Genomic DNA, 17,513 nt, shown 5'->3' on the forward strand with positions numbered 1-17,513 from the left:
TAGAAAAACCTTGTTTTATTCAGCCCAGGCCTGGGCAATCTTGCTCTGTGATATGGCCAAAATATAAAAAATAAAAACCAACAACCGACAAAATACCATTGTCGAGAAGAGTTAAGTACAAAATTGGGCCTGGCATCCGGAATCCCTGTGGTTTCGGTCTGCGTTTGCTCCCTGAGGCCGGCAGGGAGGGATGCCTGTGGCTTCCATCTGCCCCTGCCTGTAGGTGGGGGGGCCAGGTCAGTCCTGGCAGGAGGCTTCCTGGGGAGCCTGGCCGGCTTTGGGAAGTGGGGAGATTGGCCGCCTGTCCATCCTCTGCGAGATCAGGATCTAAGGAAAGAAAGCGAGCAGGTCAATGGTAGCTGCGGGGCAGGCCCCTCACTCAGCTGTGTGCCCCGCGGAGGCCCAGATCCCACGAGGGAGGGAGGGCAGGCGCGGTGGAACCCTCAGCCCCAGCCTCCAGAAGACGGGTGTCCGGGCCTCCGCCACCCACACAGGGGCCGTCTCAGCACCCCCCGCCCCCCACCGCCCTGAGTTCCACAGTGTTCTCTAGGCCATCAGTAGAGATGCTACTGTCTGGGAACACTGTCTTGTTTTTTCTAACAAAGTGCTTTTTAAAAAAGCCTCCTTCCTCCTCTTCTGAAACATGACCGAAAGCCACAGGCGTCAGTCCCGTGGCCTTTCTGGGAACACTGTGTCCGGCTTCCTGTGTGCTGGCCCGGCCGCCTGCCTGCGGTCAGGGTACCAGAGACGCTCTAATAAGACTTGAGCCTTTCCAAGCACTTATGTAAAGGGCTTGGAAAGAAGGGCCTCCGCCTTCCCTGGCCCGCAGGCCCCCGGGGAAGCCGGAGGGGGGCACGGGGCTGCTTCTCCGTCTGCCGTGTTGAGGGGCCTGGCTCATGGCATGGCCGGGAAATGGGATGCTGTTTCAATCCACCCTTCCCAGCGGCAGGCAGGACAAGAGAGGGATGTAGGCTCCCTGGTTCCCTGCACACCCCTTGGCCGCCTTTTTTTCTTGCGTGCCCTTTCCTTCGTTCCTCTGTCTCCTTCCATGGAATTGCTTCCCAGAAACCCTCTACCATTTAGGTGACCCCTGAATTGGGAATGGCTGAATGAGACAGGACCTGAGGGAGGAGGAGGTCAGAAACCCAGGCCTACGAAAGAGCCAAGGTGCCAAGGATGGGGCAGGAGTCAGTTGTTTTAAACAGACTCTGTGACCTGGACAATTCTGATCAAATTCAATTTATGAGGAATCTAATCTCTATACTGAAGTAGAGGCTGCTATTCTCATTTTTAATATACACAGCGTGGTGGGGGTGGCGGTGGTGGTGGTGGTGGTGGTGGTGTGTGTGTGTGTGTGTGTGTGTGTGTGTGAACGGTTAGCTTAGTGGCTGCAGCTAAAGGGTCCTGACTCTGATCACACGCTGAGCCCTAATCTTGGTCACACACTGAGCCCTGAGCCTGGTCACACACTGAGCCCTAATCCTGGACACACACTGAGCCCTGACCCTGGTCACACACTGAGCCCTGAGCCTGGTCACACACTGAGCCCTAATCCTGGTCACACACTGAGCCCTAATCCTGGTCACACACTGAGCCCTGAGCCTGGTCACAGGCTAAACTTCATACCTGTCAATCATTAATAAGCATGTGCTTTTGTCTCTGGGCCTTGAAATCTCTGCCATTTGTCCCCCAGCTGATGGACTAAAGTTCTAGGACTACTCCTGTTTTATTCTGTTTTTGTTTTAATGGAAAAGAGTTGCTTTGAGCTGATCAAACATTTTAAATTCCCATGAAGTGGGGTGGGGTTTCTTGGTGAGTTTGTAAGCAGAAGGTACCTCTGCAAAGTACTTCACATGGGGAATCAGGAGCCAGACTGAAGACAGACAGCCTAGAGCAGTGGCAACTGAGCCCCTGTCCCAGAGCCATGTGCCAAAGGCCTGGGCCAGAGTCCTTCAGCTTCTGGTATACCTGGGCCCAGATGGCAGCTCATCCCAACCAGCATCAGTTCTAATCTGGGACTGTTTCGTTGAATCTACTCGCCACAGACACTGTTGGTCATGCAGCTGCCATTCATGGGGCATGGCTGGGAAGGTTCTCCAACACCAGACATCAGGCCTTTCACTCTTTTAATCTCACAAGCCTACCTGGGAAGGGGCCTCTTTTGTAGTTGAGAAAAGTAGTTCAGAGAGGTGAGGCGACCTGCCCTGTGTCACAGACAGACTCCCCCCCACCAAGTATGCCGCTTCCTGCTGCTGGTTCCCCCTTGGGAGAGCTTAGGGAGCCACATAATCTGGCCCCAGATCAACAGCCTGCGGCTGGAGCCCCACCACGAGCACTCAGCTCGGGGTGGGCATGGACGAGGCTCCTCCCGCACAGCCATGTTTGGCTAGGAAGGTGACCCAGAGTGCAGGCACCTTGTGTGGTTCACGTGGCCCCCACCTGTTCCCCGGGGAGGACAGGGGCCGGGGCAGCACTTACTGGACAATTTTGCAGTTTGTTGTAGAAACATAGCGACCTGTGTAGTGGATGTTGCATCTCACCACGTTGTTGGTGAAGTCAGACTCCAGCACAATGTACTTTGGGTTCACGTGGACCTGAGGAAGAAGGGGAACAGAGGGGAAAGGGATCTGGTCGGGGGGCTGCATTTCACCTGGTCACCAGGGAAGGTGGTGGAGATGCACACAGACAGACATGGAAGGGACAGAGAGGAGGAGAAAGACCACTTGAGACCAAGAGCTATGAAGACAGAGATCCAGTGACGCAGATACACGGAGAGATGCAGAGAGAGGGAAGAAGAGACAGCTCGTGGTCGAAGAAAACATCACCAGGTCACTCTTATTGGAAGATGGGAAGCTGCCCCAGAGCCAGAGCCCAGGCCAGGGGGGCCCTGCGTGGGGCACTCAGGGTCGGAGAGCCTGAATCACTGCCCCAGGGATCACAGCAGTGAATGAGGGGCCGAGCAGGGATCCCGGGCCTGGTCTCCCGAGTCCGAGGCTGGCACCCTTTGACCACACATGTCCGTCGAGATGACCCATGCAAGGGCTGTCCGCTGCCAGGTGGCATCTCCCGCCCTGGACCCGGGGATGCCTGACGCTAAGAGGATGGCCCAGGCATAAGCTGTGCCTTTTGTCTGCAGAAGACCTGTCGGGACACAAGGAAGCCTTCTGAATGTTGGATTAACTGGCTGCACTGGGGTCGGCTACACCCAGATTTACAGTTGCAGAACATCTAAGAACATGTTACTTTTAAATCCTTTACACTCCCCCAGGGCAGGAAGTGTGCATTACTGATGTGGTTTGAATCCGAGTGCCTGGAACTCAGAGGGGCCTTTGTACACATGTGGTGAGTGGATGAACACGGGAAGGAGAAGACCCTGACAACCCTGGCCCCTGGCTGAGTCTGAGCAGAGGGGCCGCCGAGCCTGCTGGGAGGTGCTGGGGATGGGCCGTAACCAGAGGCTCCCAAGTTGCTGTGTTCCAAATGCAGCCTTCCCAGCAGGCCGTGTTCATGCGGCTCAGAGCGCCTCCCAAGCCGGTCTTCCCTGCTCACTGCTCCGTCTCCTGCTCTTGGGTGTAGAGCAGCGGGTCCAGGGGCAGAATGGTTCCCCGCCCTCGCTTCGCAGCTACATGGAGGAGGCCACGACGCCCCGGGCCCTGCGCAGCCTGCATGGACGTACCACACTGGGCTGTGTGTCCTTGACATGCTTTTCTACTCGCTCCCACCCCACCCCAAGGGAAGTGGCACTGGGGCAAGCATACCCTGGAGAAGGGGGTCAGGCCAGACGGGACTCTTGGTCCCAGGGGCCCTTGGCTTTGCGGCGGTCCCTGTGAGGAGCGCCGGGTCCCTCTCAGAGCACGGCAGCGTCCTCCTGCGGAGGGCGCAAGCCTCCCGTCTGCAGACAGGGGGTCCACCGCATAGCTCTCCAAGTCCTCTGTCCCCCAGGGAAGACCACCTCTAGCATGGCCACACCTGGGCCCAAGGTTCCTTGTCTTTATGGAAAGGGAGCCTCTGCCTGCTTGAGGCTAAGACCCTCCAACGGGCAGAGGACACCTCCGCGTGATGGCTCCACAGCCGGGGACGAGGGGATGCCCTCGAGGCCGAAGCGCACCCCAGAGGCAGGGACACGAGCGGGGGCGGCAGGTAGGAGGGAACGCCCCAGACCAGGAGGCCCACCTTGAGGATGTAGTTGCCGGGCTGCACGTCGGTTATATCAATCCACTGGCAGTCGATGTCCGCGTTGTAAGTGTCATAGCAGCCGGGGCTCAGGCCCTGGGGAAAGGGACAGGAGTAAAGGCTGGGGTGCTGGGCACTCCTCAGAGCCACCCAGTGCCACTCCAGCAGTCTGGGCCCCTCCTTCCTCCCTTCTAGAGCCCGCTGGGTGGATGGACCAGACAGAAAATAGGGAGGCGTAACAGCCAGGTGGGAGGGACTGAAGGAAGGGGATGCCTGGAGAGTCGGATGGAGGAACAGATGAAGAGACAGACGGGCAGGATAGATAGACACTCTATAGGTGGCTGGACAGACTGACAGGAAGGCAGATTTGGGTGGACAAACAGGCAGAGGAACACCATGCCATCTAGACTTTGTTGGAATGTTCCTTTCTTTCTAGGGGCAGACACGCCTGGGAGTGATGCAGGAAGGGACCCCGTGGTGACCTGATGACGGGTGAGAAGACCCGTGCTCCCACCGAGCGGAGCGGCCAGGAGCCCGCACTCCTGGGTCCCCGCCCTGGCCCTCTCACCCGGCCGGACCTGTGTGTGAGAGGTGCACGCGTAGCGCTTGAGGTTGCCAAAGTCACAGGTGCTGTCCTCTAGGCAGAAGCTGGCCTTGTGGCCCTCAGCCACCTTCTTGCCTGTGGCTGCATCCAGCAGGTCATAGTGGCTGAACTCATCCATGCTGTGGTAATGTCTGGGGTCAAAGGACAGGAGGAGGAGAGAGAAGGGGGCCTAGTCACCGCTGGGCTTCCTGAGACGGTCCAGCCTCCTGACCAATCCTTGGGCCCCTGTGTCCCCCAGGGCCGTGTCTCTGGGGCTCCCCTCCTAGCCAGATCACCCTAGAGAGCACCTCCTTGGGACTCCTCACTTCCTTGTTGGGCTCCCACCTGGACTAGCCTGCCATGGGCCATTCCCTGTATTCTAGACATTTCCGTCCCTTAAGACCGATCCTCTTCCAGTCGAGTTTAGCTAAAGAGCCCTTGCCCTGGGGGTGGATCCATGGCAGGCCCTCCCACCAGCACCAGCTCCTCCGGGGGCACTAACTGGGGGGAGGAGCTCAGGCACCGAGGGGGCGCCCACCCCGGCCCGCCGGGTTGGGGGGTGTGGGGGCGTGGGGGGCGGGGCACTCACTGGTGGCAGCTGTGCCACTCCCACGTGTGCCGTGGCCGGTTCGGGAGGAAGTCCGCGGTGCCCTGGTTCTTCACGCGCTGGGGGAAGCGTAGCAGCACCCGCACGTCGTAGTCGGTGGCCTCGGGGGTGTAGGCTGTGCTGCAGGGACAGGTGAAGAGACGGGCGTGGGGCTGGGTCCTGCGGCAGCAACACCCGGAATGGGCCGACTTGTCCCTGAAGGTCCTCTCCACTGACTCCCCGTCCTGTGGCTGCGGCTCAGACCTCTCCCCAACTCTCGTGAGCACACGGGCTGGGCGGTCCCCTCCTTTCTGGCTTCCAGCACGTGGCCGGCAGCTACCAAGGAAGCCTTTCTCAAGTGGCATCAGGCCTGACAAGGACAATCACACCTGCAGGTGACTCTCTGCTGGGGGCAGCCTCGGGGAGGGGGGGGCATATCAAAATCTTTGGAGGGCTTTTTAAAAGGGGCCCTATCCAGGAGATTCTAGTAAGTGCACAGAGCCCTGATTGTTGACCAAAGTACGTCACGTCTCAGGTACGGGCCTAAGAAACGAGCTCAGGCTCTTCCGTGTCAAAGCCATTTCACTTTCCCGATCCTGTCTGCCCTGCGGCTCCTCCACACATCCTGGGGTTCCAGCTCCAAACACTGTTTCTCCAGCAGACTTCACTCCTGTTAATCTATACTGTTGCCCATGCTGTTCGTTTGACCCAGAACTCACCCGGCCTCCTAGGCCTCCTAGGAGGGAACTCAGGTTCCCTCCTCCAGGAAGTCTGCCTTGATTGCCGCACTTAGAGGCCCCTTGTCTGCCTGTGAGCTCTAACAGCACCTCCTACGGCCCAGCCTGATCCCACAGGCCCCCTGAGCTAGGTCGGGGTGACTAGGCCACCTTTCCCCGACTGCGCGGCTGCCAGGCCAGCGACCTGCCCTGTTCTGTTTGGGGAGCACGAGTCTGCTGCAGACCGCCGGCTCACAATTTACTTGCTGACCCCTAATTCCCAACCGAGATGGACTTTGTGAGAAGAGAAGGGGCGCGAGAGAGGAATGAGGGGCAGCAGCGAGGGGAGAGAGACAGACACACACTCCCTCGCGCCTGCGCAGGGGCTGACCGAGGCTCCGCCCTTCCCCGGAGGACTGCTGACAGCTGTCCTGGCCGGCCTCAGGGGCACTTCCCTGGCACTCAGGAAGGTCTGGGTCCCGAAGCCAGAGGCAGGAGGCGGCCAGCTGTAGGGATTAGCTCGCTCTCTGAGAGGATGTCTGCACAACAGGCGGTGCAGGCTTCTGTCGGCCAGGACGTGAGGCCCTTGGCCTTGTCTGGCGGAGGCTTGGAATCCGTCTGTGTCTGGGCTGGAACAAAACCTCCGCCTTCCCTCTGTTCAGTTCAATCCTGCCCTTCTGTTCAGCTCAGCACACCGTGGGAACCCATCAGGGCCTAGGTTCGAGGCCCAGCTTGGCCACAGACCCGCGCTGAGACTTGGAGCGAGTCCCTTCCTGGTCCGGGTTCGGCAGCATCCGTGCCCCGGTAGCGCTCTGCGGCCTGTACTTCCCACGATCCCGAGCGCCCCGCCGTCCCAGCTTCAGTTCTGCCGGCTCTCTAGGTCTGTGCCCCGCGCCCCGCTGCCTCAGCTGCCCGGCCCCCGCCGGCCTTTCCTCCTCGCACCTCCCCACCGACAGCTCCCGCCCCAGAGCCGCTCCCACCCGCTCTCCTCCCACTCTCTGCGGCTGGGTCCTGTCATCCCGCGGACCAGGACAGGGACCGAGCTGCTGGCTCCCCAGCCCGTCTGGGAGCTCGGGTCTGGGCCCGCAGGATGCTCCGTGAAGATGGGGTGATCATTTGGCTTTGACCCCAACTCCTCAAAACTCAGCCTCGGTGGACTGCCATGGAGGCTCTGACGTGCTCCCTGCTGGAGGGACTGTAGCAGGAACGTGATCAGGATGCTCTCGTCCCAGAGACAACTGACGAGACCAGACCTAATGCGCAGGCCGACTGAGTGGTACAGTGGACCCCCTTATCCGTGGTCTCGCTTTCTGTGGTTTTGGTTACCCACGATCAAAGGCAAGACATTCTGGGCCGAGGAAGCAGTGAGCAAAGTTACATTCTGGTCCAAGTGCCTTATCTTGTTATGGGTAGATCACGCCTTGCGCGTGAGCTACCCTGAGGGGCGGGAGTTCCGTAACTGGGAAAATGCTGAGATTCCAAAGGGCTTCCCAGATACTTAAGAGTAAAAGTAAATAAAGAATTCAAATACAAATACAAAAACAAAAACAAAAAAGGCAGCAAGTAATTAAGAAAAACAGGTGCTCTCCAACATAGAGGGATGTCAATAGATGAGGCAGGACGATGTCATCTTTAATTCTTTCAGCACAGGGGGATGTCCCCGAAGCGCATGTATTTGAACGGAATATTCACGGTTAATACATTCAGAAGCAAGCTCTGCAGGAAGCAGAATCACCCAGGAATAAGGGAGAGCTAGCTGGGCTCCCATTCCTCGGACTTGCAAACTGGTCTCCTTGCCCTTTCTCTCCACTGCCACACATAACTGAGGCCTCTTTGTCACCGTGCTCCCTGCCCCAGCTGGAGAGCCAACCTGTCCTCCGTGGGGACGGTTCTGCACTCCTGCCCTCTATCCTGAAGGCTATTCCCCCACTGGGGGGAATTCCCTGTGTCCTTGTGGGAGCACCTTCTCATGGGGCAGCTCAGAGCGGGAAGGTTCTAGTTCCTCTTTGCTCCTCAGTTGCCTGACTGGAAGAACACATACCCTCAGTGCCATGGCAAAGGTCCTTGTATCATGACCCATACAGAAATGCTCGCTTGTCCCCTTCCCCTCCTGGCTCCCTGGGGGCAGGCGAGACTCACAGACGAAGAGGTCCGGGTCCTGAGAGGTTCAGGGGCTTGACCAGGGTCATTCGGCTTGTGGGCAGCCTGGCTGGCATGAGCACGGGCTCTGGGTGACTCCCAGAGACTGTCTCCATGTTCCACACTTCAGCCCCGGCCCCTTACCTGGCCAGACACTTCTCCTCCGCAGCACAGCGCAGTGAGTACAGATGGGCTCTCTGCACGTAAGTGGAGGCTTGCACGTAGTTGGGGTCCGGGACCAAGTCAGGGAGACCTGGCAATGGAGTGGGAGAGATGGAGGAGGGGCGTCAGGCTGGCCACGGCTAATGCCCAGAGACCTCCCCAGCCCCAACCGCCCTTTATCATTCTCCTTCCTCTACACAGGCTGTCGCCTCTTCCAAGAAGCTTCCTAACCTGAGCTAGGGGTGTGATTGGAACTATTCCCTCTGGGCTCAGGTGTGGGCCGGGGACGTCAGGGAACGGGGGCTCACTTCTGGAGCTCCGTGCTATGGGAGCCTCTGAGACCCCCTGGAAGAGCTGGGACAGGAGCGAGGTCTGGGAGGCAGAATGGAGTCTGGTGAGCCAGAGAACAGGGTAAAGGTACACTTGGCAGGGCAAGCCGCATGAACAGGGGCCTGGAGGCAGGACTGAGTGAACCAAGCAATTTCCTGACAGAGGCACTCCCTCCATGTCCTTGTTCGCCAGGCCTCTGGACACCAGCCCCCAGATGCCCTCTGTAGCCAGCATTCTTCCTGAATCACCAAGAGAGCCCTGGGCTCTGGCCCCAAGTGGCTCCCAGAAAGCCCACGGGCAGAGCCAGGTGAGTATTGGCTGGCACAAGCGGGGTGGGCAGGAAGGGAAGGGCAAGCGGGAAAACACACCCGTAGAGTGGGCTGCTGACAGGGCAGGATTCTCGGCCTGGGCACCTAGCCCGACCTTCTCAGGATTTCTTTCTTCTTGCCATCGGCCCCCAGACCTAACCGCACCCTCGCCTGTCTGCATCCTCTGGCCTGCAACCTGAGGGGCCTGGCTGCCTCCCCTGCAGGGCCCAGGGGAAGTCTGGAGTCTGCTCAGACCCCGTGATCACTTGCTCCCGGGACATGCTAGAGCCAGGGGCCTGTCCATCTGGCACTTCCCCCACCTCCGTGCCTGTGGTGGTCCCGGGGAGCGTGCGTTAATAGGAATTTGCAGACACCAAACTCACATGTCCAGACCCTGTCTGCATTGGAATAAAGAAGGAACGGATCTGCTCTGGTTGCTGGGAGTGCAGGAGTGGTGGGGCACAGGGCGGGCTGGGAGGTGGGCAGAGGACTCCAGAGCCCTGGGCTCTCCCCCAGCTTGGCCATCGACTTCAGGGTGAGTGAGCCTGGGGCCTCTCTGTCCCCTCGCCCTCAGGCTCCCGGGATTCTGGCAGTTAAGCGAGGACATGAGGTTACAGGTTGCTCTTGACTTTCTTCCAAGCCCTCTGCTCTTGGGGGGCAAGTAAGGTGCGGGTGCTTAAGGCACACAGACAGCAGTCCAGCTCCTCTGGCCAGCTTTCAGGTTCCGAAGGTGAGGCAGACCCTCACACACCCATCCCTTGGGCTCCGAGACCCCAGCCCGGCTCACCCTGGGCCTGGGCCTCACGCGGGAGCCTGGTCCCGGCAGCCGGTATGATCTCACCTACTCGGAATGAAGAGGAAGCTTGGAGCACGAGGGTGGGTGAGGATGAGGTGGCTCCTGGCTGAGGGGGGCCGTCTTGGCCAGCCGAGGTCCCATTACTCAAGCTCCAGGAATGCCTGCAGTCATTTCCCCGGGGATCCTTGGGCCCTCAAAGCAAGGGCCCACCTCGCTGCCAAGCCACTTCTCACCCTCTGGTACCCGGAAGCCTCTGGTGGGGGGAGGTGAGGAAGACAGGAGTGGTCCCCTTCCCTATCATCAAAGTGCCTTTCCCGCAGCAGCATGTGGGGGTGGGTTCGCTGGGCCTGAAGCCTCGTGAGACCCAGTGTTTGGCACCAGATGGCCTGCCGCCCCCACCCCAGGCCCGGTTTCAATAAACAATGCACAGATGGCTCCTCAAAGCTTTTCTGGCCCGACCCTTCCTCTCTAGGCCATTCCAGGAGCTGGCTCTGCAGTCCAGGGAAGTTCGAAGAGCCAGCTGAGTAAGAGGCCAGAGGTATTAAGGGCCAGCGAGGGCTGGTGCCCCTCCTGGCCTATGACTGAGCCCCAACCCTGGTCCTGTACCGAGTCCAAACACACTGAGGTTGGATACTGTCAACAACTCTGAACCTCAAACTCATTGTTTGTCCCCAGACTATGTACTAAAAAACTCTCTACTTAAAAGTTTTTAAGGAATTGCTTTGACATCATGAATCCTTTTTATTGTAACTGAGTGGGTGGGTTTTGTTTTATTTTGTTTTGTAAGTTCCAAAGCCACGGGGGAGGGGCATCTGCAGCACCTACATGTGGGGATTTGGGAGGAAGACTACGGACAGACACCCCAGAACTGCTCCTCACAATCTGAGCCCTGGCCCTGGCCCTAGATGACCATCTTCCTCTTACTGTTGATGAATCTCAGGTTCACAGGTACCTCCTGCTCCAGGAAGTCCTCCCTGACTGGCAGTGCTATTCCAGGTCGCGCGTCGGTCTGTCCCACCACTAGATCCGTCTTGATCTACAATTAGATTTCGTTGTATTTACCTGGGTCTACTCCCCTCCAGACTCTGCACGCTCTGAGGGCAGGGACTAGGTCCCACTCACCCCGTTAGCGGGCAACCTACCATGCTTTGGGGCTGACTGCTTGCCCCATCACATTGGCCTCTGCCAGGCAAGTTTCTTTAATGATTAGTGGCTTAATGTTTTACTGTCCCAGTGATTGAGGGTGCTCTGCACCCTGTCCCCCGCAAGACACCAGGGCACATGGAGGTGCTGGAGGGACCAAGGCTCAGAGAGGGCGATGAATTTGCCCATGGTTGTAGAGTGAGTGGGGGCAGCCCTAGGAGAAGCTCCCCACCCCCTCCCAGGACTCCACTTACTACTCTTTTTATAAAAATGAGCTTTTTGGAAGTATAATCTAATCACAGAAATGCAAACTTAAGGTTTACAGTTTGATAAATTTTGACAAACGGTGCAACGGTGTGACTACGGCCGTCATCAAGCTCTGCATTGTTTCCATCATCCCTGAAAGTTCCCTCCTGTTCCTTCCCATTAATGCCCCTTACCTCCTCCACCACCCCAAGCAACCATTACTCTGCTTTCTAATCACTGTAGAGAGTTATGCCTTTTCTAGGCCCTAAATGGAATCACTCCTACCATTATTTTATTTTCTTTGTTCTATATCTCTGGCCATCACAGAGGTCCTGTGTCTCTCTTAACTGGCTCCCCCTGGCCATGCTCCACCTCTGTCACACTGGGGGAAGCTGCTGGAAAAGAGAGTAGTCTCAGAGTTCAGGATGGGTTCCCCTACCCTGGTCAGAGGAGGGGACCCCCTGCAGAGGTCCCTGGGCACTGCAGGCCCCTCCCTCAGCTAGAACAATGCCTCCTTCTCCACCTGCTCTCCTATGAGGTATTCCATTAGCTTCCATGAGTAGTGGGCCCCCAGGCTTGGGCTCTTAGCCCCAGGGGGCTGGGACTTGGAGGGCACCCTGTGTTGTTAGAAGCAGCGGAGGAAAGGCGTGAGCAGGGGCTTGTGGACGGAGGGATAGGGGATTGGTTTGCTGTTTCTGGCTTAGGGGGTCCAACCAGGCCCTCCAGGCAAGATGGCCCATGTTGCCTGAAGTGCAGCTACAGCGGGACCATGTGCCCACCCCCCACCCCAAGAAGTGTACGGAAGATCCTTGAGAGAGGGTAAGGCTTACTCAGCAGGGAGAAGCCTCAGTCATGGAGATGTCATTTTGAGGAGGGGCTGGAATCTTTTATCCAGAAAATATGGAATCATCCAGCCCTGGGACCTGGCACTGGAGACTCTATATAAAGTGGGTTCCAATGAGAACATCTCCCAGAGACCCCCATTTGTCTAAATGCAGACACTGAATTAATTATAATTCTCACGTCAGAGCAAACTAACTATTATCGCTGGTCTGGACAAGGCCCCTCTCTTGGAATAACATTTTTTTTTTTTTGACCATCATCATCACCCGACCCTCCGACGGATATCCTTGAACATTTGTACCTCTCTATAAAATCCGCAGTGTGTTGGAGGTAGGCATGCATCCTTGAAGTATATAAGTGATGCTGTCTTAGAATCTCATTCCATTTCTTGATTTTTCAGTCAACATATGAACTTTTAAGGTCTACCTAGCTCATGATTTGTCATGGCTAAATAGGAATCCACAGTATGTGCCCTCCATGGCTAATACGGCCAGTCTTCTTGTGTTGGGCTCCCAAGGTGGGGCCAACCACAGAGAGTCCAGGTGTACGGTTTGCTCAGGCTACCCGAGGAGTCCCTGGTCACCATCAGCATCCCGCCTTCCCCTCCTAGGAGGGAGACAGGAGCCTTGCTGCTTACCCTCCGTCACAGACTTTCTGTGGGAACTGGGGCTGGCCTGCCCCCTCTTCAGGCCCCACTGCCTCCACTTCTCCAGCTCTGTCCTCTATCCCACTTAAGGCCTGGAAGAGCTCTGGGCCAGGCCCCTGTGGGCACTGTTCCCCAGAAGCAAAGTGCTGACCATGGGGTTTGGGCCCACAGGGACCCAGGCTGCAGTCTGGGCCAGGGTTGGAGGGACACTGAGGCAGAGGGCAGTAAAGGCCCTTGGGAAGGCTGAAGCCAGGCTGCTCTGCTGGGGAGGGGTGGGTGTAAGTGAATTGGGTCCCAAGGCCATTCTGCAGGCAGCCTTGGAGGGGGCCCCGTCAGACCCTCCAGGGCAGGCAAGACCCAGAGCCCAGGATAAGGACCTTCTGCATTCTGCATTCCTGCTCCATCCCTGGAGCTTCCTCTGAGGGGGGGGGTGGGGGTGGTGGAGATCCAGGCCCCTTCATAAGGCGCTCAGGACTAGCCTGCCATGCTCCCACCCCAGGCTGGCCCACATGTCAGCCTGCGGGAACCTGAGGCCTGTCTCCCTCTTCTTCCCTGGCAGGACCTGGCTGGGGCCTTCTCTGGTAAGGACTCCAGAAGGCAAGTTTGCCATTTCCTTCAATCCCCTGGTGTATAAACCCTTCCCTTTTCTTAGGCTCAGTTTCCCCATCTGGATGATGGAGAGACTACACTAACCTGCCTGTGAGCAGTAGGCAGTTCGGCAGTTCCACAGCTCCAGAAACACTTGGGAGATGATTTTCAGGAGCTCCTCGGTCTCTTCCCAGCCTCGGGCAAGAGCCCAAGACCTCTTACAACCTCTACAGACAATACTTTAGCAGCCAGGAAATTCTCCCACTGTCTGACCTAAATCCTTCCTGCTTCAGAAGAACTCTGGTCCCTCCCGCTCAGCGGCTCCTGGAGGCCGCCCAGTGCAGAGGGCCTGTGGTTACGTTCCTGTCACTTGCCCACACCTCACCTGTTTCCCTCTTGGCTTCCCCCTTTCTGTGGGTTCCATAAACCTCGGCTCCTTTGAACTTTTTCCTCCCCAGGCCTCCTGCTCACAAGCAGATGAAGGAAAGTGGAATGCAAAATCGCCCTAATCTCTTGAGCCCGGGGCTGGGGGATAAACAAGGTCCAGCAGGAACCGGTCAGCGGGCTGTGAGATATGTGTGGGGCGGGATGTTTTGGCTCAGCAGCCAGACTCCAGAGGAGCCCTTAGGTAGGGAAAGCCGCGAGCTCACAGAGCTGGGCCTTGCATAAAGATGAGCCGGCAGGGCCTCCAGGGGCAGAGCCTGGCCGCTCCGAGCCCTATGAAATCATCATCTCATAATCAGGACATTCAATTGTCAGGGCTGGCCCGGTGGGGCCGCACCTGTGTGACCAGCAGGTCGGCAAGGGGGCTGCGGGATTCGCTACGTCCTGCCATGAAGGGGCAGTCCCAGCCCAGGCAAAGGAGCTGTGATAGCCATAAGGCCAGGCCCAGAACCTGCAGGGGCTCCCCACCGCCTACAGAATCGGGCCCAGACTTCTCAGGGTGCAGCTAAGGCCTTCTGTGGCCTGGCCTTAATGGGGCCTTCCAGATCGCATAGCCCTAAGGCTCAGGAGGCAGCTCCCTCGCACCCAGGCCTCTGACGCCATGGTGCCTTGTCTTGGAATTTTGCGCGCGCACGCGCGCACACACACAACCTTGCAGGGATTCACAGTCTTTAGGCCCCCAAGCCTACCTTGTCAGTCCTGACCACCCCTCCGCCAGCACACGTCTGCTGCCCCCTCTCAACGGGTAGAGACAGTCCAGGGGCAGTGACCGCCTCACCCCCTTGTGTGGCAGGGCCCAGCTCCAAGAAGGGGACCTGTGAGTGTTTGCTTAGTTCAGTGACTGCCCGGGATGCAGGCTGGGGCTGAGCTGGGAGCAGGCTGACGTTAACTTTGGGGAGGTCAGCTACCTTCTGCTCTGGCCAAGCCGGTCTGCTGCCTCCTTGCACACCACACTCTCTCACACTCTTCCCTGCGGTGAACACAGGCCCCTGCTGCCCCTGGTGCCCTCCACTCCCCTGCAGGCCTGCAGGGGTGCCCCCTGCCCCTACCTCCAGAAGCCTTTGTGGATGCTTCTGTCCCCTGGGTCTCTCCCTGCCCCGCAGACCCTTCACAGTGACTCGAACTTTCATCTTTCTTACAAAACCTGCTCAGCCCACTGCCTTCCCATCTCAGCTCATGGCAGCTTCATCCTTCCAGATGCACAGGCTACAGACCTTCGTGTTAATGCCTGATCCCACGTCCAGCCCATCGGGAAATCCCATGAACTCCATCTCCAGACTAGATCCCGAATCTGACTTCCCCCCAACTCTGATGTTAGCGCCCTGCCTGGTGCCATCACCCCTGCCTGCATCTCTCTATCAGCCTCACCTCAGTCTCCTGCCTGCCTCCCCACTGCACATCCCAGCGTAGTGGTCAGCGACCCCGTTTAAATGTCACTGCTCAGCTCAAAGCTTGCGGTAGCTCCCTAATGCAGGGAGAGTAAAAGCCCAAGTCCTCCCAGGGGCCTCCACGGTCCTGCTGCTTCTCTGGCCAGCCTCCTCTCACGCCCCTGACTCCCATCCTGCTCTGCTCTAAACAGACTGGAACACACTTGAACCCCCCAGGGAATCCCTGCCTCAGGGCCTTTGCATGGGCTGCTTCCCCTTTCTGGAATGCTCTTCCTGATCGCCTCATGCACCACTCATTTGCCTCCTTTCTCTCTGCTCAAATGTCACCTTCAGGAGGCCTACCTTCACCACCTTTGCAACCTGCTCCTCCCCCCTCCCCACCCACAGATCTTAGTTATCTCTACTTTCCCACATTCTATTACCACATCCCTACCACACCCCACAACCTTACCGCATTCTATTATTTCCTTATTTATCATGTTTATGCAGGAAAATATGTCCGCAAAGGCAAGGGTTTTGTGTCTTTCTTTTCGCTAAGGAATACTCAGCTTTAGACGCGCCCAGCATGCAGTAAGGCACTCAGTAATAGTTTCTGAATGGATGAATCTCCTCAGAGGAGAGCCTTGCAAGGTCATGTGTGTGCGTGTGCGCGCGCGTGCAAAATTCCAAGCCCTGGGGGTGGGGGGGACTGGCCTTTGCCTGCTGCCCAGCTGTGGGCCCAGGTGTCCGCGCACAGCAGGTGGGGGCAGGAGAGACCTGTGAGAGGGTGGTGCGCTTGGGCACCTGCATCCTGTGGCCTGGTTTCTGGCCCGCGGGCTGAGACCTCGGTGAGGACAGGCCTGGGTCTGGCGCACCCCTAACTGCTCTGTGCACAGCTCGGGGCCGGCACCTGTGGGCCCTGGGAGCCCAGGGGCAAACAGCTGCAGGGGCTGGTGGCATCTGTCTGCCTGAGCAGACTGCATTATCAAGCAAAGGCTGGGACTGATTCCAGAAGTCCTTTCTTTTGAAAAAGGATTAGTTTTGGGGTTGGACAACCCATGGTTGCTGTCGGTCTACAAGCAGGAGGAAGGGGGGCTTGTCTCCTGAGGCTTTGATGGCAAAGGCCTCCGGGACTTTGCCTTCCCCACCTGAATCCCTTCCTGCTCTGATGTTCTGACACCAGCCCATTTCCAGGTGACGCTGAAATGCCCGGTTCCTGAGTGCTCGTCAGCAAGGCGGAGAGGGACCCAGGCCCAACCCCGGCCCTGTAATTCTGAATCCATACAGAAAGGCCCTCTGGGTCCAGCTGCCTGTGGCGAGGAGGCTGTTAGGTCAGAGCAGGAGAGGGGACCAGACCCAGCCTCTCCTTCCGGCCGCCGAGCCGACTGCTGCCCCACAGGAATGCCCGGCACGGGAATTGGAAGCAGGTGTGGGCTGCCTGGGCGGACCACCCGCCTCCTCCCCTCCCCCCGCCCCTTCCTCTCTTGCCATTCCAGCACTGCCCTGGGGAGTTTTCCATGTGTTTTTGGCTTGGACAGGAGTGGGGTGGACTCAGGCTGGGACTCCTGGCAGTGTGAGTATGTGAGTGTGTGAGTGTGTGTGTGCACGCTTGAGCCTTCAGAGCTGAGAGGACATTGAGATGGGCACCCCTGGGGTTCGGAGAGAAGGGAGGAGGCGAGACACTCCTAAGGCCCTAATGATCCCCCACCCTGCTCAGCTACCACACAAAGGCCTATGGGGCCTGCGAACTCAAGGCAAAAGTCCAAATTTGGGTTTTCCAGGGTTTTAGACCTGAGAGAAACAAGGAGATAGCTTTCCCTGAGGGGTAGGAGTGGAGAGGCTTGGGCCGTCCAGCAGGGCAGAGGGGCAGCCTGGCTCCCAGCCTGGCCGCCGATGTCCTGAGACCTCAGATGAGTCACTGAGCTTCTCTAGCCTCGGGCTCCTGGTCCGCACCACGGGGGCGATGATACTCTCTACCTCCCGGGGTTGCTGGGGCCACTAAATGAGAAAACGAAAATCCAGTGCTTAGCTTTGTGTCTGGTGCAGTGTTTGAGAAATAGCAGCTTCTATGATTGTTATTTAAAATAGGAGCCATCTCTTTTTGCAGGGATGGTCCAGCTTGAGACCAGGGGAGAGAGGATGTGGCCTTGCAACCGGATGATAAGAGGAGACAGGAAGTCTGCCTGAGATGAGGCTGCTCGGGACACAACTTGTTCGTTCTGACACTAGTGACCTTTGCCGAATGGGGGAGCAGGAAGAGGACCCAGGTCCCTCTGTCTCCACAGCTTGTCTGACCCCTCACGACAGCTTCCTCAGCCTGAACACTCCATTTCTTTCTGAAGGAGCTCCCAAGACAGCCTCAGGGAAGGAGAAAGGAAGGCTGAGCTGTGATTCTGGCTCTGCCAGTCACCAGTGATGTGACCTGGACAAGCCACTTACCCTC

The 17,513-nt window shown here is 57.9% G+C and overlaps 1 protein-coding gene across 2 annotated transcripts in view; it reads right to left on the bottom strand.

Annotated features, from left to right (window-relative positions):
• LOXL1 (lysyl oxidase like 1) overlaps positions 1–17,513 on the bottom strand; it is a 23,279-nt gene continuing 5,766 nt past the window's right edge. The window contains exons 2-8 of one of the 2 annotated variants that reach the window (XM_064570162.1): positions 10,746–10,829; positions 8,342–8,450; positions 5,346–5,483; positions 4,752–4,908; positions 4,174–4,269; positions 2,479–2,594; positions 1–327 (exon numbers count right to left, since the gene is read on the bottom strand). In XM_064570162.1, coding sequence (XP_064426232.1) covers positions 321–327; positions 2,479–2,594; positions 4,174–4,269; positions 4,752–4,908; positions 5,346–5,483; positions 8,342–8,450; positions 10,746–10,829 — 707 coding nt within the window. In that variant the 3' untranslated portion in view covers positions 1–320. The remainder of the gene's footprint in view (positions 328–2,478; positions 2,595–4,173; positions 4,270–4,751; positions 4,909–5,345; positions 5,484–8,341; positions 8,451–10,745; positions 10,830–17,513) is intronic. The other variant, XM_045899730.3, reaches the window with a different exon arrangement.

The sequence above is a fragment of the Mirounga angustirostris genome, unplaced genomic scaffold (assembly GCF_029215605.1).
Source record: "Mirounga angustirostris isolate CCGP_5_RB_7025 unplaced genomic scaffold, mMirAng1.0.hap1 SCAF_9, whole genome shotgun sequence".
Taxonomy (NCBI): Eukaryota; Metazoa; Chordata; class Mammalia; order Carnivora; family Phocidae; genus Mirounga; species Mirounga angustirostris.